The sequence below is a fragment of the Gracilinanus agilis genome, chromosome 1 (assembly GCF_016433145.1).
Source record: "Gracilinanus agilis isolate LMUSP501 chromosome 1, AgileGrace, whole genome shotgun sequence".
NCBI classification, from domain to species: Eukaryota; Metazoa; Chordata; class Mammalia; order Didelphimorphia; family Didelphidae; genus Gracilinanus; species Gracilinanus agilis.
Window position 1 is genome coordinate 264,998,647 of NC_058130.1, and position 24,102 is coordinate 265,022,748.

At 35.9% G+C, this 24,102-nt stretch overlaps 1 protein-coding gene across 1 annotated transcript in view; it reads right to left on the reverse strand.

The window, feature by feature from the left end:
• Positions 1 to 24,102, reverse strand: part of LOC123235266 (aminopeptidase O (putative)) — a 594,443-nt gene that overhangs the window by 527,839 nt on the left and 42,502 nt on the right. The window contains exon 2 of the mRNA XM_044661380.1: positions 22,101 to 22,267. Within this exon, the coding sequence (XP_044517315.1) occupies positions 22,101 to 22,267 (167 nt within the window). The remainder of the gene's footprint in view (positions 1 to 22,100; positions 22,268 to 24,102) is intronic.

Genomic DNA, 24,102 nt, shown 5'->3' on the forward strand with positions numbered 1-24,102 from the left:
GTGTACAGTGACTGGCACATAGTAAGCACTATATAAATACCCGTTATTTTTATTAGTTAGCATATGTGGCCAAATTCATAGACACCATAGTACTAGCTTGTGATATTAGACAATTCATTTCAACCTTTTTAAGCCTCAATTTCCTTGGCTATAAAACAGGGATAATAATGTATATCCCTCCCTAATTCACAGGGCTCTTGTGAAATAAGCCTGAACTAAGCTCCTGGGCACCTGGGATGCTGAAGTGGGGAGAGGTGTTAAAAACAACATGACTACTCTCTGTGCATAGTTAACATAGCCAACAGACGGAGACCATGGGGGTGGGAAGGTTGAGGAGCTTGGAAGCCTCGGGGTTCAAAGAAAACTGGGATTGGGGCAGAGAAGACAACTCTGAGTCAAGCCCTGAACTTTGAAGGAATGACTGAAAGTGACCTGGAGGTCCACAGATGACAACAACAAGGATCTGTACATGGCTTTAAAGAAAAAGTAATGAATAATGTCAACAAGAGATATGAGCTCTTTAGGAGAAAGCTAGGTTTTGGTGAAGAAATGTGAGGATATCAAGAAGAAGAGGAGAAGAGGAAAGAAAGGTATAATAACAGAGAATTCTTTTCAGCACAATGGACTAGGAGGGAAGAGGAGGAAAAGCACTGCAGAATGTTGGGTCTGACTTTATTATGGAGGAGGGAGAGTCATAGCACTCAGCACTGAGGACTCTCCTAAGGATCCCACCTAAGAGAGAATGAAACTTGGGGAGTTGCAGCTAGGATAGTGACAATGACCCTCATTCTGATTTCTCCAGCCCATGAATCATAGATCATCACAGATTTAGAGAAGAAAGGAACTCACAAGTCATTTAGTACAATCCCCTCATTGGACAGATAAGGAAACTAAAGGCCAGAGTAGGTATGGGATCACGGAGGCAGAAAATGGCAGATACAGATCCCACCCCAGTCTTCTAACTGCAAATGTGGGATTCTTTCTATTGAGACTGTAGTGGGGAGTCTGGTGGACAATGATGTTCTTTGGGAGGGCAGTAGGGAAGTATGAGGTGGAAGCACACACCGAGGACACCAGTGCCTGGGAGAAAACCTCCATTGCCCTGTGCTAATTCAAGCTTTGGTTGTGAAGATTAAATATATTAATCAATCAATCAAGAAACATTTATTAAACCCTATAGGTGCCAGGTACTAGAGATAAAAAATGTGCATCAGACTTCTATGAATATTTAAGTCTTATATGACTATAATAAGTAAGTACAGAATAAATACAAATGTATACTAGGTAGTTTAGGGTGGTAAAAAATAAGCATTTAGGCCCAGGAAAGGCTTCATGTGGAAAGTAGGGCTAGAGTACAGTTATATGAATGTTTGTCAACTTTAAGACATGCTATAAGTATAAATTATTATTATCATTAATTGTGTCAGTGTTAAGTCCAAATTTAAACTTAATGATTCAAGTTTATTTATTTTACACAGGAAGATTATAATATAACTATCTGAAAGCATTCATCATGAACCTTACTGTCCTGTAGTTATGCTAGGTGAGACCCAAAGATAACGAAGTAGAACTAGTTCTTGCTTTTTAGAAACTTAAAAGTTTAGGAGAGACAAAATGATGTGAACATCTGTGGTTAAGATATTCAAGAAGCATTATTAGCTAAAAGAATTAGCTAATAATTCCCAAAGAGTTTATTAAGGATCCAACTTTTAACATGCCCAACTTTGTGGAAATATATAAAGGATAAAAATATAGGGCATTTATCCTAAAGGAGACCTGATATATATAGATATAGATATATAGGTATATATATATACTTACAAACTCAATGCTTATGGAAAACATGTACATCCATTTTCATATAATAATGTTTCCTTAGTTCAAGAAACAGTATGTCTGTCTACTACTTATCACAAAAGCATCAAATTTCTACACACTTCTAAATACCTTCTACTTTACCATTTTACATGTGGATTTAGATAATTACTCAGAGTAAATGCTGAAAGCAACTTAACCAGTGTTGCTGGTTTTAAACTATTAAGAGGGGAAAGAATTTGGCTTCCAATTGAAAATCAGGAATCACACTCTGATTTTTTATCCTCCCCCTGAAACTTCCCACAGAAAAGTAGAGCAAAAAGAATACAACACAACTGATCTATCTGAGTACACCAGAATGTAACATTTTGCTTAGAGTGAAGTAATGTCTACATCCCTTACCATAGAGAAATGTAATAAAATCTCATGGAAAAGAACACCCAGCCATTTAACACCTTTTCCCCCCCCCCTTCCTTTCTCATAAGCATTTTTCTCCACTTTGAAAAGAGCTAAAATTAGGTACAATAATTCTATTTCTTGAATCTGTCCACCAAAAATTTAGCAGTTTTTTGTTTCCTATTCTAAAATATGAAAATATATTGAATGTCTTTAGGAAAAGATGCTAAAATTGCTTACAGTTCACAGAGAAGAAAAAATATTACCCTGCCAATTCAAAAATCGTTTTTCAGTTCTTCATTGTGCTGGTAAAGGCACAGCATGGATAACTAAGCTCCAATATCATTGCTGCCAGGAACTCTGAACACTGATTTCACTTCTGACACTATCAATAGCAATTTTAAATGCTTCTTCCAAGGATATCATTTCCCCAAATATGATTATGTATAGTGCAGAGCACAATTGAAGTCTGCATGAGTTAAGTTATATGGACAAAATAAGATGATAAATGATTCAAACAAGACAATTTGAAGCTAGTGGCAGAATTTAGTCCTTTGGAGGGGGGAGTATGGTACCTATTAAATAATTTTTCTGGTGTTTTACTGTAGAATCAGAATACTACTGGCCAAGTCATTACAATCCTATTAACTTGCTGAAACATTTTTTAAAATACTGACAAGAATAAGTTCCTTGATTTATTTATTGTTCCTTTTTTCTTCAATGAGCTATTATATTTATCATGCTGCTGGTATAGTTTATTCAGTTCTAAAAACCTCTTGCTCAGTGTTTTGCTTCTTTATAGGCTAGAAACTAATTAATTAGCATGCTGGTGTGTGTATGTGGAATAAGTGGACTTATGTGTCACTATAATGAAAACTAAGAGGTATTGGGTTTTCTTCTTACAATATCTCCAGGGAGGCTCCTCATACAACAGATATGCCACAAGAAAGCAAAGGTTGCATGGAAATAGACAATCTATCTACAAAATATGTTCCTTGGAAATGTAATGATACTATCATGTACATGCATACTGTTTTTCTCTAAGGAGTGCAAAGAGACTCACAGACATGATCCCATCCTGTGAAAATTTTGGTAAGGCTGGCAAGGAAGTTAATATTATTATCTTGGCTGTCCGTCTGGTGAACACCTGCTGCTAGATGCAGAAAGAACAACGGTATTTGGCACAGAACACTTAATGACTGTTAAATAATACTTGTCAAGCTCGATTTTCCCACATTTTGAAAGACACTTGTAAAGTTAGCTCTATGAAACCAGAAAAGTCAAAGGTGGCGCAAACACAAGAAAATTCACACTCATTTCTGGCATAGTGTACCTTTGTTCTTTGGGACTCTATACATCTTAACCTCAGTCATCCCTAAGTATGAAAAATCAGCAAGATTTACCAGAAGTCACTTATGTGTAAGGGTAGCTAGGTAGCTCAGAGTATTGGACCTGGAGTCAGAAAGACTCATCTTCATGAGTTCAAATCTGGCCTTGGATGCTTACTAGCTATGTGACCTTGGGCAAGTCACTTAACTCTGCTTGCCTTATTTTCCTTATACATCAAATGAGCTTTAGAAGGAAATGACAAACCACTCTAGTATTTTTGCCAAGAAAACCCTAAATGGGATAATGAAGAGTCAGAGCCAGGTGGGTATGGAAAAAAAAAGGCCTGAGGTCTTGAATCTCAGTTCATTGTGGGCAATCACCACAGAACTTTGCCAGTCACTAAGACAGGGGAGTTCTTCAACTATTCTGTGTCATAGACTTCTTTAGTAGTCTGTTAAAGCCTACAGCCCCTTCTAAAAATAATGTTTTTAAGCTCATAAAAGAAAATATATAGGCTTACAAAATAAATCAATTATTTTAAAGCATGGTTATCCAAATATTAAAGAAACAAGGTTATAGACCTTGGATCAAGAACTCCTACTTGACTAAGACAAATCAGTTGGAATTAACTTCCCCAGTTCTACCCATATCCCTTTCAGGCTGAACATTGCTCTCATAACTTTTTTCCACTTCAACGTTACCCTTGACATGAATTCCAATTAAACTTCAAAAGTAAAAACACTATGTAAACATGTGTCATTATTAAAGAGGATGAATAAACATATAGTGATTTCTTCTAGCCCCTTGAATCCTTCTGAGGCAGGCCCTTCTATGCTCATCCTAGTATTTAAACACATATTTAAATCATATTAGGTAACATCTTAAAGAACAAACTCCTTAGGATCTATAAATCATTTTGCTATAATAAAACTTTATTTTGCACTTTTTGAGTACTTCTGGAAATTGCATGTATAGTATAATATTCAAAGCATAAAAGTCCTCTGAATGCAGAGAGGGAAAGGTGTTATATACACCCAGATCTCCACACTTTGTTCAATTGAATAAATGAGTTTTTATCTCTGGAGGTTGGTATATTTGAGGAGCAGAAAGGTGGAATGAGTAGAATGATTAGTAGCTACTTATAAGCTCTACTTATTCCTTTCTTTTTTTTGGCAGGATACCTATAATTCCAATACCTGATAATCAAATTTTTTAGGTATATAGGCTAACTTTCGCTTGAATAGAGATCATCACAAAAAGCACTGATTATGTATAGTTTTTGATGTAGGGAAATGATTATAACCAGGTCAACAAAGAACTGTTAATGTATATCATTAAACAGGTCCATAGATATGATTGGGAAAAGCAACCTACCTCACATAGGGTTTATATGAAGAAAGTTCTTTATAATATAAAAATCTGATAGAAAAACAAGAAAAAGAATTTTAATGTGTTATTATCATCAAACATAAGTATGGAATGTCCTGGGTAAACACAAATGAGAGTGGTGCCTTGGGCACTCAGGTAGGGAGATCAGTGAAAGCAGACAGACAAGTAAGGTTTGGGACAGGCATCAGAGTCCTGAACAAGATCACCTTCCAAAAGCCCCAAACCAAGGTGGAGGGAAAGAATGAGATTCTTCATGCCTCCCTCCATCACTCAAACTACACTGAGGCAACCACAATGCCACACAAGAAGCAACACCATTGCAACAACTTGTAGAAATCCCCCATGGGCCTGAGGGTCACCAGAGCCAGGACAACTCTTGGGACCCCTGTCTCTACTAGCCAAAGAAGCAACAACAGGACCCAACTACAAAGAGTATCACTCCCATCCTTGCTGGGAGAACACCCCTCAGACTGACCAGATGACAAAAATGTAATGGATTTTAAATGCATGAACCAACTCTTGCTATAAATTCACAATTTAAAAAATTCTCCAAACTTTAATAATGACTAAACTCAGAGGTCACAGTCACAAGGTGTTTTTTTGAAAGTAAAGAATAAAAAAGGCATGAGTGTTGTGGTATAGAAACCACTGATTTGGATTTGGAACCTGGGTTTAAATCTGAGGGCTACTGTTTCCTGCCTAGTTCACTCTCAGAATGTGTTTTCTAATATGTAAAATAATGGAATGGATTAGATATTCACTCCAGGGTCCTTCCCAGATTACATCCAAAAAAAAAAAAAAAAGAGTAACAGCTATGAGCCTCACTACAAGGTATCATCTGACTTATATTGTCATGTCATCATGTATTTTTATATCCCTTACATTTCCCAATGTATCTCTTTTTCCCATTATTCATTAATAAAGAATACAAGAAGAGGTGGAAGAAAAAATCCATAAAACAAACATATCAAAAAAGTCTAAATGCATCTCATGATCTCTCTCATTTCTGCATCTGGTCATCCTGTGCTTCTTTATATATTCATTTTTTCTTCTTTTCTTATAGCATAGTAATATTAAATTTCATTTCTTTACCACAATTTACTTAGCTACTTCCCAAATTTCTTTCTATTCTGTATCGCAGACCTCTTAGCAGTCTGTTAAAGCCTATGAACCTTTTCTATGAATAATGTTTTTAAGCTCATAAAAGAATATATAGGCTTACAAAAGAAATCAATTACGTTGAAACCTGGTTATCCAAATATTAAAGAAATAAGATCACAGATTCTGGATTAAGAACCCCTACATGACTAAGACAAAGCAGGTAGACTTATCTTTCCCAGTTCTATACATACCCCTTTTAGGCAGAATATTGCTTTTTTATAACTTCTTTTTCCCTTCAAGGGTACCAGCTATTAAACCAATAGTGAAAAACACTATGTAGATGTGTGTCATTATTAAAGAGGATGTTATTATTAAGGTGTTGCTATAAATATTTTTGGTGCATATGGAGCCTGACTTTTTTGTCCTTGACATCTGCTGAATAGATAGATGTGTAACAGTGAAATCAGTGGATTAAAGGTATAAAAAATTTGGTCACTTTCTTTACAAAATTCCAAACCACTTTTTAGAATATTTGTATCAAACTGCAATTCTATCAATAATGCATTACTATGCCTCCCTTGGAGAACTTCCACCAACATTTACTGTTTCTCATCTTTTGCCATCTTTGCCAATTTGCTACGGGTGCAAAAGAAATCTAAGAGTTCTGATTTGTATTTCTCACATTAGAAGTGGCCTGGAGCACTTTCATATAATTATTAATACTTCGCAATTTTTCTTTTGAAAAATGTATGTCAACAGTCTTTGTTTACTATTTATTATGGAATATCCTTTGGTTCTTATATATTTTCTGTTAGTGACCTAAATATCTTAGATTAAGATTTCAAACTTTTATCAAAGGCATTTGAGACAAACATTTTTTCTCAAAGTCAACAAAGTTCCTTCATATTGTCATTGGATTGATTTTATTTGTGTGAAAGCCTTTTAATTCATGTAATCAAATTTATCTATTTTTTAATCCTTTCTCTCTATTCCTTATTTGGTTAATAATTCATCCCTTACTCATAGCTGTGAAAATATAAGGTGGATTTCACTTGTGGTTTTCTAGTAGTATGAACTTTCATTTTCAGGTCATACATCTATTTCAAATTGATTATAAAATATGGTATAAGATATCAATACAAATCTAAATTCTCCTAGATTTCTTGATAGTTTTCCCAGCAGTTCTTATTAGATAGGAAGTTCTTGCCAAGAAAAGTTATGCTTTGGGGTTCATCAAACACTAGTTGAAACTAGTTATTTCCGAATTTTCTTTGCTTCATCTATTCCACTGACTAATTTTTCTAATTTTTAACCAATAGCAAATGGTTTTAATGATTTATGCTTTGTAATATATTCTAAGGCCTGAAAAGGCTATTTCTCTTTCATTCCTATCTTTTAAAGCAATTTCACTTCATTTTCTACATCTACTGTTCCTCTAAATCAAATTATGTAACATATTTTGTCTAGCTCTGTAAAGTATATCTTCGGTAATTTGACTGTATACCACTATATCTTATAGAATACGGATTGTTTTTTGTTTTCTTTGGTATTGCCACTGTTGTTATATTGGCATAATCCAGCCATGTGCCATGACTATTTCACCAGCTAACTTATTCTTTACTTCTTTAAGAAACATTTTATAATCATAGCTCTATAGATATTTAGTATGTGCTGGTAAGTTGATCCTAAAAATATTATATGCATTTTGCAGTTACTTTGAAAGGCATTTCCCTTTCTAATATTGCCTTCTGCATTTGTAGCTTAAAATTTAACTGCAACTATTATTGATCTTTTATAGTTCCAGTCTGATTCCTTTAGATATTATAATTAAACCAACCTATCATCAGGACATAGGGATACTTTTGTCTCCTCTTTGTCTATCCTTCTGCCTTTAATTTCTTTTTTCTTGCTACTGCTATTATTTTGAGAATTTTGTCAAAACTTGATAAAAACGGCTGACCTGTTTACCGATTTGTTCAAGATTTAAGAAGGGTAAACCATAATTACCATTATTATTATACCTCTGCCCATAAGATCTCCTTCTAAATCTATATTCTCTAGCAAAATGTCCGACATGGCCACATACAGAATATGTTTGTGGTCTTTGGTATCTAGCATTCCTTGAGTCATTTCTCTTGTACTCTTTGTTTTTCCTTTCTGGAGCCCTTGTGTTATGATTAAAAATGATAAAGACATATAATATAAGAGAAATTAATATTTTAATAGCCATGGCCTTGTTGATGAAATATATATAAATATGACCGCACTTGACTATCTTTTAAATTTACCACTGGTGCCCATCCTCTTTCTCTTGTACACCAGCCAGCCACTCAGGACACCAAAGAGGTCTTTCTCTAGGTCCTCCTCTGAATTTAAGCTGCCCTATGCGTGGGGACGTCGTCCCCACGCCCCAAAAACCAGAAACTGGAAACCCATTGGAATCACGGGAAATGTAGTCTCACAGTCCCCACGTGTCCATAGGAAATTTGTAACATACTTTTAAATGGTATCTCCCCAATTCCAAACATACATTTCCCCCTGAGATCCAGCAAAAAAAAAAAGGTTGGGCCTTTTTCTTTGCTGGATCTGTAAACATAGACAACTTCTAAATTTCAGGAATTTGGGGGATAAAAGAAATAGATGAACAAATGGATAAAACTAGCTGAATTGACAAAAAAAAACCCATTTGGGGGGAGTCCCATTTTGGGGGGCATAGTAGTGTACATTCAAAACAAATGCATTTAACTCATTCAACTCCCCATAGTTCAAATCAACTGCACCCAAAGTTCAATTTTGGTCTCCATGGTCCAGTGAAGGGTCTTTAGGCATCTTTTGGTGCCTCCACCAAACAGGTTCATCATTGTCTGGATTCTGGGGAGATGGCAAGATCCTTATCCTGAAATTATTCTCAAAAGAATTTAAACTTAACATTATAGATTATAAAACATACATTTCCCCCTCAAATTACTCCTAAAAGAGTTAAATATACATATATTTTTACATTTTCTATTTTTTTATAAAAAACTTAATACATATCCCCCTGAGGAAAATTCTAAACACACCTTTTTTTCCTTGAAAAGGGTACCTCAGGTCAGCTAAGGATGAGTGGCTGAGTCACAGGGGTTGTATGAAATCAATTGACAAAATAAAAAAGAATAAAATTCAAGAAAAAAGAAGAAAAAATTAACTTGTGAATGAAATGTAAAATGTGCAAAAAATGTAGGGAAAATAAACTTATAACAGGCCTTTGAATCAAGGCCCAATGAAAGTGATTTAAGCAGTTCGCTATTACCCATTCAGGGCCAAGACTTATAGAAAATTGCCATTCTCTCTATATATAAGAGAAATAAGGGAAATGTCTCTCTCTGATCTGATTTGCCATCAACTTTTCAGGGAAGTGAGCCAAATAAATAACTAATCTTAGGTGCTTCACTAGGAATTTAAGTTGAGGGGACCCACGTCCTCTAAAGTTTTTAGAAAAGACTGGGATACCAGGACTCAAACCCCAATTTCAAGCCCTTAAGGATTGGCATAGACTTCTGCAATCCATGCAGATTCTCAGTCAAGTCTCCATGACCATGTGGCTCGGCACTTCTCCTGGAATCAGACAGAGAGGCATTAAATAATATATGGCAGGTTCCCAAAGTCTAAGGCTCTTCAGGTGGCAAATATAGCATTAAGCTCATATCACTGTAAAATTTTAAAAAAAGGATAAATAATGATTATATATGTACTTCCAGTACAAGATGAGAAAAAGGAAAAATCAATTGCTCTAATTAAAAAAAATGTTTTAAAAATAAAATATATATATATAGCTTAGAACTAGTGAAGGGTTTTTTACCCAAAAATGAGATTTACTTTTTGTGAGTGTAAATGGGTTTTACAAAATAGCAGATTCACAATGCACATTCAAATAAAGTACCATAATTTCTAATAACACATTTTAAAACAATAAACAATGTTTAAAAATCATATACTTGTTACAACTTTTAAATCTTGGCTAAGAGTTTCTCAACAACCTCTGTTACTGCTTCCATATCAAAATCTGATATTTAAAAAACCTTCTGGTCTAAATTATCCTCAGGAATTCTAGATCCTTCTGATAAAAGTATACAGGAGCTCCTTGGCTTCCTGTTTAAAAAAAAATCCTGGGTAGAAAATTTTCATGCTTCTACCCATTTAAGGCAATAATTTTTCTTATAATAAAATATATAAAAGCTTATCCTTTAAGACAACAATTCTTTAGGATCTAAAGTATAAGTTAAAAGGCCTCTCATAAAATTACAATTTAAGGGGGCAGCTGGGTAGCTCAGTGGATTGAGAGCCAGGCCTAGAGACAGGAGGTCCTAGGTTCAAATCCGGCCTCAGACACTTCCCAGCTGTGTGACCCTGGGCAAGTCACTTGACCCCCATTGCCTACCCTTACCAATCTTCCACCTATAAGTCAATACACAAAAGTTAAGGGTTTAAAATTAAAAAAAAAAAATTACAATTTAAATCTCAAGGCATGGAAACTTCCAAGATTCTATACGATTACCAAGACAGAATAAAACTTAAAAGACATGTGCTCCTATAGGATGTTCATAGATGGTACATATACCAGCATTGTTTTGATACAGTAAAACTTTAAATAAATTAGGAAATATAATAAAATCATAAGCAGAAACTTCATTAGCTTAAAATGATTCAGTGCAGCAGGAAAATCAACGAAATAAGCAAGATTAATTTACAAAACTAATCAGCAAAATATAGTAAGATACAGTCTCTTTAAAACAGAAACAAAACCCATTCAGCTCTGAAAGGTTCTAATTCAAGGTCCTTATAATCAGTCTCTGCTCTAAACATAAGGAGTTTTTAAAGTTCAAAGTTCTAAGCAGGTACGGGGTGAATTTCTTCCCCTGAGTTTCAGTTTAATAATCGCAAGAAAGTTTGAATAGGCCATTCACCCGATGAAGAGTAATCACTAGTTCAAGGTTCAGACACTAGCGTCCATGTGGGATCGTGGGCTCGGGGCTAGAGAAAAGCTTAGGTCAAGTTTGTAGAAAATCCCACGTGTAGAAATTGTGGGTGGGTGTGCCCCGTGGAGGGCAAGAATGGTCTTTCAGGTTAAGAGTCCTCTATAAGAGAGTAGGGAGAAAGGGGATACTTCCCAAATCTTTAGCGGCAGAGGCTGAAGCTGAAATGGCGGAGTTCGGCAAGTCAGGGCGGGAGTCCCTTGGAAATCTCAGGATTCTGGATCAACAGAAATGGTCTGCACTGGCGGATTTGAGATTCCGCAGAGAAGTGGCAGGAAGGGAGGCCAGGTCGGGACCCAGGAAGATCGTTGGCAGAGAACACTGGCTGGGCACCAGCATTTTGGGTTCAAAGCCAGAAGCCAGAATCGGCTGGTCTGACCTCCCAAGGTGGGTCAGGCTGGACTGGCTGGCTGAGTCCCACGTGAGGAAAAAACATGCTGTTGCAGGGTAGCTGGGGTAGCTTAGTGGATTGAAAGCCAGGCCTAGAGACAGGAGGTCCTAGGTTCAAATCTGGCCTCAGACACTTCCCAATTGTGTGACCCTGGGCAAGTCACTTGACCCCCATTGCCCACCCTTACCACTCTCCACCTAGAAGCCAATACACAGAAGTTAAGGGTTTAAAAAATAAATAAATAAAATTGTCATTTAAAAAAAACAAAACATGCTGTTGCTTTTAGCAAAAGCATGGAGAACATTGCTCAAAAGTGCTGAGCAAAATGGCCAAAAGGCAGGCATGGCTCTAAATGCTCTCTTTAGGCTATCTGGAAAATTGAGAGTTCGAATTTCGACCTTCTGGTTGCCATTAATGTTACGATTAAAAATGATAAATATATATGACATATAATATAAGAGAAATTAATATTTTAATAGCCATGGCCTTGTTGATGAAATATATATAAATATGACCGCACTTGACTATCTTTTAAATTTACCACTGGTGCCCATCCTCTTTCTCTCGTACACCAGCCAGCCACTCAGGAAACCAAAGAGGCCTTTCTCTAGGCCCTCCTCTGAATTTAAGCTGCCCTATGCGTGGGGACGTTTGACGTCCCCATGCCCCAAAAACAGGAAAACGGAAACCCATTGGAATCACGGGAAATGTAGTCTCACAGTCCCCACGTGTCCATAGGAAATTTGTAACGTACTTTTAAATGGTATCTCCCCAATTCCAAACATACACTTGAGAGCAGCTACAGCTTTCACTTCGTTTATCTCCTCTTTAGCCCTACTATTTGCTTCTTTCGATTGTTTTTTCAAAGACTCAATCACCATGTCTTTATCATCACTGATCTTCTCTTTTTCCTGTGCATACACATAAGTTTCCCTCTACTTTAAATCACTGAAGGTATACAATTCCCAATCTGGGGCAACTGTTTAGGAAAAATTTCCTTACACAGGGTATAGCATTTTGCACAAAAATCCTCTTTATATGGTCGATGGTGGCATCATCCAGAATATCTAGGCCTAGCTGCATTTCCGCAGCCTCGAGAATCCTATCAAGAAATGTGGCTGGCATTTCTTGCCCAGTCTGCCTCACTTTTTCAAACCTCAACCACGCATTAGGATGTCTTGAGTTATTTTTTTCTTCCCAGGACCTTAATAATTGACTTTCTGGCCTGTTTCAGCATTCTATAAATAGGAACTGAACTTAAATCCAGCTCCTTCCAAGCCACGGGCTATGGTGTCAACCCTTCTGTATTCTTGGTTTCCTCAATAAACTTATTTTTGTCATGATTTGATAGTATCTCCCCCAAGACAAACCAACAATCTTCAAAGTCAGGGTCATGAGCTTTAATAAAGGCCCAAAAGATCTTTATGAATTTGCCAGGATCATCATGAAAATTTGGAATTTTTCTCTTTAAACTATCTACATTCTCTGTTCTAAACCTTGTATGCTGTCTAACATGAAATATTCTGTTGTTGCATACGATCGGTCGCAAAGCGGGAATAAATTAATTGGTTTGTCTTCCTCATTTAATGTCTTCTGTTCCAGTTCTGCCTTAGAAATTCCTGAATCAACACCCTTATCATCATTGCCACGTTCACCAGGAGTTTGACCATAACCATTGTCCATAAACTTATCCCTTTTTATATACAATTAAATATTATTAACCTGGATCTGCAACAGCCTCATCATGATTTTTCAACTCTGACTCCCTATTATACCATTACCAGTGTACAACATACACCCCGGTATCCATCTCATTCTATACAGCACATAACAGCCTAAGAGTATCACTGGTGTATCTGCCACCACATCTCATACAGTTATTTCCCATATTGATTGTAACCATCTAAAATTTATTCCTTTTTATTTTATTTTGTTTTATTTTTTTATCCATTTATTTATTTTCAGTTTGTTTATGTATTTATGTATTTATTTGCTTATTATAAATAAATAACATTTATTATATTTTAAATATTTAGAGATACCCCAAACTATATAAACACAGGAATGGACCACAAAATATACCAACAGTACATGTTAAAAAGGAATGAGGAGGGGGGCAGCTGGGTAGCTCAGTGGAGTGAGAGTCAGGCCTAGAGACAGGAGGTCCTAGGTTCAAACCCGGCCTCAGCCACTTCCCAGCTGTGTGACCCTGGGCAAGTCACTTGACCCCCATTGCCCACCCTTACCAATCTTCCACCTATGAGACAATACACCGAAGTACAAGGGTTTTAAAAAAAAAATTTAAAAAAAAAAAAAAAAAAAAGGAATGGGGCGGGGGGGGCTGGGTAGGTCAGTGGATTGAGAGTCAGGCCTAGAGACAGGAGGTACCTATGTTCAAATCTGGCCTCAGACACTTCCCAGCTGTGTGACCCTGGGCAAGTCACTTGACCCCCATTGCCCACCCTTACCACTCTTCTACCTAGGAGCCAATACACAGAAGTTAAGGGTTTAAAAAAATGAAAAAAAAAGGAATGAGGAGTATTGAGGATCTGTATATTTTCTCAGCTCTACTACCAATAATATTGATGGATCACTAACACTCTCACAGTCAAGCACAGGTTACAGGTTCAGGTTCAGGCCTACCTTCTTCTTCTTCTACCACCCTTCACCCTTCACCTCCCCCGTCCTAGTTCTTGCTCCAAGAGAAGTTTGCTCAAGTCTCAGCTCTGAGTTCTGAGACCTCAACTATAGTTCTTAGGGGGTATTTATAAGGTGGAGCCAACCGACTTTTGCCCCTGGCTCATGGCACTTAGGAACATTCCCAATCTCTCAACTACCATCCCTGTCAGTCAAGGTGGCATCCATCTTATCCTAGATAGTGATTTTAACATACGTTAAGCAATATTCAACAATATCTTCCATGACTGCTCGTATCAATATTGATATTACCCACAAGCTCAGTGATAACTCAGTAGTTATATTAAACTCCACTGTAATTCAGGTATTTAATACACAGAACAGTAATTACACAAAAGCAATAACAATACAACAGACTAAGAACAATAAAACCACCAAAAGAAAAAACAGGGAAAAAAAATCCAGAGGGGAAAAAATGGAGAAAAACCCTTTCTCTGGGGCTATTTAAGCCTTGATAGTAAATTGGCTGCACGCAGGGATTTTATGGATGAGTTAGTGGTGGGAGTAGTGTTTACTGCCTGGCTTAGAATGTTCAGAGCTCCACCACTCACTGAGAAACTGATTAGAATGTTCAAAGCTGTAGCACTTCCAGTGCCTGCCTGAGTGTCCCAGTGGCAACTTCCTTTTCTCCTCTTAACCTACCATCTGAGGTAGCCAACTTTTATAAGAATATATAAATATGAGTTAATCAATGAGAAACCAGCAAGTGTTTTGGGCAACTGCCATTCACATATCAAACTCACAAAGAAGGATAGAGTATCAGAGAGGAAATCTGATAACCCTTCACTAAAGGACAGGTAGTTGGGTTTACTGGTCTCTGTCAACTACCAGGGAATAACACAAGATTAACTACTCACACACTATGGGTTCTTTAAGGTACGAGGAAACAAACAGGAAGGAAAATAAAACAGCTTAATGTATTATAAGGGTCAGGAGAGTGGGAGAGGTATATCTGTAACTAGGAATATCTAACTGACAAGAACTGGCGTTCTAAGGGGAAGTTTCTCTGTCAACCTAACTTCAGTCAGGCTGACAGCCTTGGCTAAGGACTAGAGGGAGAGAGCTAGATATTGGGATTTCTCACAAATGGTCCAGGTCACTTCCTTGATGTCTTCAGGATAGGACCAGGAACCAACTCCTTGCATAGCCAATAATCCAAGAGATACCAGGTAGGGAAAAATGCCTGCAGCTGTCCACCAGAAAACAGACACTATATACTACCCAGAGCTGTCTTGAGAGATGTTGTCTTCAAGCTTTTCCAATCTCAAAGATCCCAAGCTTATGGAGTCACTGCTGGCTGGACTTCTGCTCCAAACCCCTCTCAAACCAGCAATGTCAGTTTTTCTCTCTCCTCTCTCTTCACCTGCATTCCATTCAGAATGTCCATGGCTGACAGCCAAGGTTTTGCCCTTAGCCTGCCTGCTAAATCTGCTTTCCTACTCTTAAAGTCTATTTCCCTATTACATAATGGATAAAGGGGAGACCTTTGCTTTACTCCTGTATGTATTGGAGAAGCTTCTAGTCTTTCCCTATTTCATGTAATGCTGCCTTTTGGTTTTAGATTGAATATTTTTGCTGTTTAAAAATAATTCTCTGCTTCTACTTTGTAGGGTTTTTAGCAAAAATGAGTGTTTTGCCTTGTCAAAGTTTTTTTTTAAACATCTGTTGATATAATATGTTGATTTAGACATCTTAATAAGATTAGTTATGTTAATTTTTTCCTAAAGTTAAACCATCCTTCTATCCCTAATATAAAATGTAACTTGACCATAGAAAATTATTTTTAAGTTAAAATTTTTTTGCTAAAATTTTATTTAAAATGTTTGAATCAAAATTCATTAATGATATTTCTCTATAATTCTCTTTCTGTGTTTTATACTTTCCTGATTTAAGAACTGACTACCTTTGGTTTCATAAGAAGATTTGGTAGAACTTTTTCTCAATGTTTAAAATAATTTGAGTAGTATAAATACTAATTTTCCTTAACAAACTTGGTAGAGTTTTCCTGTAAATCCAACTGGTCCAGATTTATTTTATTAGTTCTCTTAAAATAATTCAATTTGTTTTCTGAGAGTAGATCATTTAAGATAATTAATTTGGGCCTTACATATTTTCATAAATAATCTATTTCAATTCTCAGTTTGGCTAGCATGTAACAATAGATAGTATGTTTTCATAATTATTTTTATTTATTCTGGATTTATTGGGATTTTGCCATGTTCACTTTTATACTGTTAATTTTATATTTTTACCATTTTTAAACATCAATGAAATGAAATGAAAAGTTCATCAATTTAAGCTCTTTTTAAAAAATCAGCTATTGATTTTATTTATCCATTCTGTATTTTCCTCCAATCTATTTCCTCTTCTAATTTTCAATACTTCCTCTTTGGTGATTGCTTTTATTTGATTTTTTTTATTTTAAAAGTTAATATTCAGCTCATTCATTCTCTTTTTTTATTTGTGAATACATGCTTTTAGAGACATAATTTTTTACCTAAGAACTATATTAATTGTATCTTAGAAGTTTTAATATGTTATCTCATGATTGTCATTGCATTTAATATAGCCATTAGTAGTTTCCATGATTTGTTCTTTAATTCATTATTTGAGATTTTATTATTAAGCATTTATCTAGGTTTATGTTTTTTGCTTCTGCTCCCTACTTTGATCATTCTTACTTTATTTTCTATAAAGATTGTTTTGGGGATTTCTGCTTTTTAACATTTATTTGTAACTTCTCTGCTCCCTAATCAGTGGTCTGATTTTTTAAGTATCACATGATGCTGATTCTGTATATTCTCTAGTGTTCCCATTCAGAAGACGCCATAAATTTTTAGCCTTATATTCTTCAAGTTTGTTCAGTTTTGTACTCTATGGATTCTTTTTCTTTTTCAATATTGGCAACTTGGTTTTCTTCTTCTGATCAGATTTTTGGCTGATCCATTTTATTTGGTTTTCTCTGTGTGTGTATGTGTGTGTGTGTTTAACCAAAAACTAAGTTACTCATTTTATCAATTTAATATTTTTTATTTTTGCTTATCAGTTCTTTGATTTTTAATGATACTTATTTTTGTATTTGGTTGGAGTTTCCAATCTTTTTAAGTTATATATCTAATTCATTTTTTGTTGTGTTTTCCCCCCTATTTTGTTAATAAATAGAAATGTTAGTTTCCCCATAAGAACTTTTTTGGCTACATTCCAAAAGTATTGGTATGTTGATCATAGATTTAGACCTGGAAGAGACCCTAAAGGCCATTAAGTGCACTGCCATTCCTTCATTTTAATGATGTTAATGATGAGGAAACTGAAGCTGACAGAGATTGTTATAAAGAAGGTGTCTTGACTATATTCTAGTTATTATAGAGTCTATTAATCAGGGAAACTGTGCTTTGGATTTCCTTGATGGCTGGTGAGGGACACCCGAGTCCTGCCACTTAGCTGGATGTTATAATAACTGCCCCTTCTCAATAACAATGCCCAGGCAGGATCCCTAAAGGTCAGGTGGATGGATAACCCTTTCAGGTCCCACCTGGGGTTGGATTGATTATTATTATTGGGCTCTTTTTTATTATTATTATTATTATTGGATAACGTTTTCATCTGACTGCATTGCTCTCTCCCCAGGAGTTGTGATGTAATAACTATTCAAGAAGGTACTTAATAATCTTTATCTATAGTTGTCAATAAGAGAAAGGATTAATCAGGAAGGGATTGGGGATAGGAGACCCTGTCACTAATGGCTATGATCACTAATCCCTCAGAACTGTAGGCTTCTTCAGTAATGCTGGAGTTTGTTCTTCACCTCCTCTGGCTCAGCTTGGCCATAGCCAAACCAGAGAAAGCAATCTGCTTGGTTGATACAGATACTGATGATCCCTCTCAGCTTCTTATTGCCGGTTGTTATGTCAGTCCTACAGCCATCAGGAAATACCTCCCTTACCTCCCTCTGCTTCTTCTCCTTCCCTCTTCCCTGTTCCCCCAACCTCCCCCAGGCCCAGGATACCTAAATATCTAGTGCTGGTTCAGAGGTCTAAATATCTAGGGGATACAGAGAGAACCAGAGGATCCACAGTCAGATCCACAGGTCAATCTTCCAAGATCAGATCAATGTCCAAGGTCAAGGATTTCAGGCCAAGGCTTCAAAAACCAAAAGCCCCTCTCAGAAGACTGTCAGGGTATTTGTACCCTCTGGCCAACTGCCTTTCCTCTTGTCCTCACAGCATCTGGGAACATTCCGATGTCTCCAACTGTCTTCGCCTGTCAATCAAGGTGAGACTCACAACTCCCAGAGTATGCATACGACAAGATTCAGTGATGCGTCAGGGTTACACAGTAAGTGCCTGGCATAGGATTTGAACTCAGGTCTTTTAATTCCAAGCCCACTGCTTTATTGTCTATAATCCCTAACTGTACATGGTAATTGTCTTTGATTTATTATTTTTACTTTGATCTGCTATTTTGAGAGTACAATGTTATACCATGTAGTTTCTATGCTTTTCTACTTTAACTATGTCTATTTTTACTGTGACCTTATCTGAAATCATAATTTCTACCCTGGCTTTTTTAAGTTCAACTGCAGCAAGACAAATTGTGATTCTATCTCTCATTTTAACTTTGTGTAAATTTTTTTTAATCCTCCTTTTCATATCAGAAACAATTCAAGTATTGGTTCCAAGGCAGAAGAGTGGTAAGGGTGAGGCAATTCTGGTTAAGTGACTTGTGGAGAGTCACACGAGTAGAAAGGGTCTTTAGCCAGATATGAACCCAGGACCTTTCTGTGTCTAGCCTTGGCTCTCTCTCCACTGAGTCACCTAGCTGACCCTTGAATAAATCTTTACCTTTCAAAAAGCATATTATTGGATTCTGTGTTCTCATCTACTTTGTTACAATTTTCTGTTTTATAGATAGATTAATTCCATTCACTATTCAGAGATGACTGTATTTTCTCCTTTGGCCAGTCCTTTATCCCTTATTTACAAATTAATAAAAGGCAATGAAAGAAGAGGAATGTGATCAACACAAGTAATATATAGAGTATCCCCAGAGTCTTATTGCAGGTTAAGCTGTTAAAACTTAACTGCATAATTGAAGTCATCTGCTCCCAGTCAAATAGCCTTCTCTTCATTTTGACTAGACTATGATCATTGGCTTTTATATTTTGTTTCTATTTGTTTTCTATTCATAAAGACCCCAAGAAACTGGCTTTTCTTGAATCTCTTATATCATCAACTATCCACTCTCTCAATAGCTTCTCTTCTCTCCTCCTAGTCCTCCACTTATTTGCCAATTGAATTTAAGCATTTCTATATTCAGGATAAAGTGCTGGGCCTAAAGTCTAGAAAATTCATCCTCCTCAGTTCAAATCTGGTCTCTGACACTACCTGTGTGACCATGACCATGGCCTAGTTACTTAAGCCTATTTGCCTCATCTGTAAAATGAGCTGGAGAAAGAAATGGCAGGGTATTCCAGTATCTCTGCCAAGAAAACCCTAAATGGGGTCACAAATTGTTGAACATGACCCCCCCAAAAAATTTTCTACATTAAATTTGTGTGTGTGTGTGTGTGTGTGCATGCCTGCAAGTGCATGTACACACACATCCATCTGTGTGTACTCAACTTTCTTTGGTCCAGTTAAAAAAAGTGAAGTTCATGAGATGTCTGTTAGTTTCACCCAGTCCTTCGTATTACATATTTCTTTTCTTAGGCACTTTAATTAAGAGAAAGTTTCTTGACAGGTCCCATTAATTAGGGAATGGATAAACAAATTATGGTATATTCACATAATGGAATATTATTGTACTTAAGAAATTACAAAAGATACTGTTTCTGAATATCCTTAAAAGATCTGTATGAACTGATAGAGATTTCAGTGAATGGAACCAGGAAAGAAAACATTGTAAAAAAAGAAAACAACTTTAAAAGGCTTAACCACTCAAATCAATATAATGAGTGAGACTTTAAAGGATCAGTGATAAAAGCAAGCTACCCAACTTCCTGACAGAGGAGTGAAATTTACTCAAAGTATACAGTGAGACATAAATTTTTGGACATGGCAAATGTGTAAATTTGTTTTGATGGATTATATTGGTTCATTATAAGAAATATGTGGTATGTTTTGTACAATGGGGATGGAGGCAGATGGGTAGAGTTAGCAGGAGCAGTGTATTGAGAAAGAAAAGGTGATTTAAGCATTTTCTTAAATGCACAGAAGATAAAGAAAAGGAAACTTCAAAAGAAAACAAAACAAGGAAGAGAACATCAAAAGTAACATGCCAAATATATTGCATGCTTATTTTCTTAGAAGCTGACAGAAAACAATAGATATTACTAGTTTTATCTATAACTCACTTTTTCTGTTCTATTCTGTATTTAGAAATGTTAGGTTTCCCTTTCTATTGGTGTTAAAATTTTGTTTTAATTGCTCTTATTTTTTTTCCAAAATAACTCCAAATAAAATGGGCATTTTGATATACATTATGGATCAGAAAGAGAAGACTATACATGAAACTGCAATTTCCTCTTATGTATAGTTTAATTTCTTTTTATATATGATCCAATTACATTTTATTATATAATTAGATTCAACTGAAATAAATTATACAGTTACAATAAATTCAAAAAGTAAACTTAGAAGCTCTCTTGTTTGTCTGGGATTCCTTTCAGACTTCTTCTTTTTTTTCTGTGTATTAAAAAAAAAATTCTTCAGTAGCCCTCTCTTTATTTTCCTTTCTTTCTTTTTCTCCTTTTGGGTACTCTATCACTAGTTCAGCTCTGTCTTTTCACTGCTAGCAAAACTTGACAATGTGAGAAATATAAAACAAAACAAATAAAATAATGCCTAATCATAAAAAACAAATGCCCTTATTGCTTCATAGGTAGCATACTTCAACACTTGTGCTCAAAAAGGATGGTTGGTCATGGCACTAATCAAAAGAGTTTAAGTTTTTAAGTCTTTTGAAGCTATTTTTCTTTATCACGTTATTTTATAAACTGTTCTCATTCTTTTCACTTCTCTTCTGCAGCAGTTCATGTGTCTTCCCAGATGTTCCTAAAACCATCTTTCATTATTTCTTATAGCCCAATAGTGTTCAATTTCATTAACGTACCAAAATATGTTCAATCATTGCCCAATTCCTTTTCTGCAATTTTTTGTCCTTGTATATTCAAAAGTTTATTTGTAAATTGTTGCTATATTTACAATAAAAAACAAAATTTAAAAGAAAAAACACTGGCTCTAACATCAGAGGATGTGAATTCAATATTTACTACCTATGTAACCGTAGGCAAATCACTTAATCTTCCAGCACCTCAGTTTCTGTACAGAATCTATAAGTTCAGAAAAATTAGACCAGATGGCCTCTGAGGTTTCTTCCAGTTTTAGTTCTATGATTCTGTGAATTCATAATCAATGTGCCCCCAGATACAAAGGGAATGGGAATGTCTCCAGACATTCCCTTCCATGGGCCACCACTCCCATATGTGTATTTTGACCCCTTATTAGTTACAGGTTCCCAAGGGTAAGGACTGTTGTATTTATTTCTCAGCACTAAAAATAGTACCCAGTACATAGTATGCCCTTAATAAATGCTTTCTCATTCATTTATTTGTGTACTTGTAGACTCATGGGAAAGAGCCAATTCAGCAAAAATAGCATCTCTCAGAAAAATAAACCTATTATAATGGTGTTCCTATAATGTGGTTGCTGGCCACTTGAGGCTGTCACATCAAACCAAGACCACCAAACTATTTCCCTGAATCTGAAATATAAACAACTACTGACATATAAAATATGAACTACTAACCCAGGGCTCCACCATCTCATTTTTAGATAGCTTATGTAATAATGGATTTTTAATTTAACTAATAAAAAGGCTATTTAAAGTTTAGAAATACACTCTTTATTGGGTTTTTGGGTCCAGTATTAATGCAATATATAAATAAGCAAAGAACACATGTACTGTACCTTCCTGAAGCTGTGTTGGCTTGGCAGAATTTTCCCCACTCATTAAAACAACAAAAGATGCAGCTGCTCGGACTGTAGCCTGCCATGTTGACATGGCAACTGGTGGCTCCTGGCATGGAAAAAGGGCCCTGTTGTTTATTGGGGATCCCATAGTATAAACACATGGCCTGAGGAAGAGAGAGAAAGAAAAGGTAGAATATTCAAAATGAGGCATCCTATTCTTTACTGCTCTATTAGTGAAGGTTAAATTGCGCTTTACAGGGGAGGGGGAACATGGTATAGGAGGGTAAGCAGGATGGATTATTATAAAGTTTTGTGTACGGTAAATTTCAAGGCATACAAGACTGAAAATGTCAATGGCATGCTTGAAAAGCCACATGGTAACCGTTTACTGTATCAATTGCTTAAATATGTAAATGATTGGATAGATGTTTTTTAAAGGAGGAGTGATACATGTATGTTTGTCTGAAGGGAGAAAAAGCATTTTGAATAAAGCTTCAAATAGTTGTCTGCCAACTTCCAATTTACATTACTTTGTCCCCTTCAACTCTTGTGCTTTAATTAAAAAAAGAGAGACAGAGAGCTTAAAAATATGCTTTAAAACCTTCTGGAAAGTATTCTGGAAAAAAATGTGTTTGGAGAACACCAAGGTATTAAATGTTTGGAAAAATAAGCTGGTGGTCTCAAGGCCTGTGCCTACAGAAGGACACCTCCATCACAGAAACTACTATCCTAAATGGAACACTTGCGTGCATTCCTTGTATTAGGGCCAAGAACTAAGATAGGAATATACATAGGATTATAGCCTATTAGTAATTGGCATGTGGAACTGGAAATCTGCAATGTTAAAAATCAACGCAAGCCTAGAAAATCAATAGTAAGACGCTAGAGTCATTCTGTTTCAATTTTAATAAGAACCAGGACACATAAGGAATTTTGCATGTATCTAGGGTTAAAAAGAGGAATAATCATTCTTCTCTTGAAAGATTAGTCATGGTTGATGGAAATGAAAATGTCATATAAGATCATGGAATACATTCTCTTGGTAAGAGAGAGTAAAAAACTTAGTGAAAATTATGTGGAAATGTTTCTACTACTTGGTTACCAGAAGCTACAAGAAAACATAATGTGAATTTAATAGATTTTTTCATCTCTAGTGAGTAATAATGTATTCTTCTGGATGAAGGCAATATTACTTAATTCTCTTTTCATTCACTGTGATTATTCTTTAATATTATTTGCCCATAAAAATAATTCTTGGCACTTATTTAATACTTCATGGTTTACAAATCCAAACACATTCATTTGATCCTCACAAGAACCTATGAGACAAGGAAGTACAAGAGTATTATTGTCTTCATTTTATAAAAGAGAAAACTGAGAATCAGATTTTCCCAAAGTTATGCAATTGATCCCAGAAATAATTCTCTTCACAAAAATGAGTTTTCTTTTTTGGAATATCATTGCAGGAGAATTACTCTTTTTCTCAGTTTGTTCTGACTGACCACCACCCAGCAACATACAATCTAAAAGCAACTCCCTTGTGGCCCTTCAAAATGTGCCCAGATATACCAATTTTTATGATCTGATGCAGATCTTCTCTAGTCAGAGGCTTTATCTTGAGCACAGAGACTAGGTATGACTACCAGTTAACTTTTCTTTGTAGTATAATCTTCATAAGCAATGTTTGAGCCTGTTTTTTATGCTCCTTCGGGATGCTTTTTGGATTCCTTTTTCTTTTGCAGGAATAGGACTTTTGCAAGAAGTAAATTTTGTGCCTATAGTTTTTCTTGCTTTATGTGGTCTTGTTCCTGTTTCCTTTGAAATTTCCTTAGAGAAATGTGCAACCCAATGCCCTGTTTATCTTCTGATCTAGTTCTTTCCTTATGAGAGACCATATTCTTAATCCCTTTGGTGTAGTAAATAGGGCACTGTATCACTGAAAGCTACAGCTGGATAACCATCTACTCTGGACCTGAGAAAGCTAGAACCTCTGTCCATC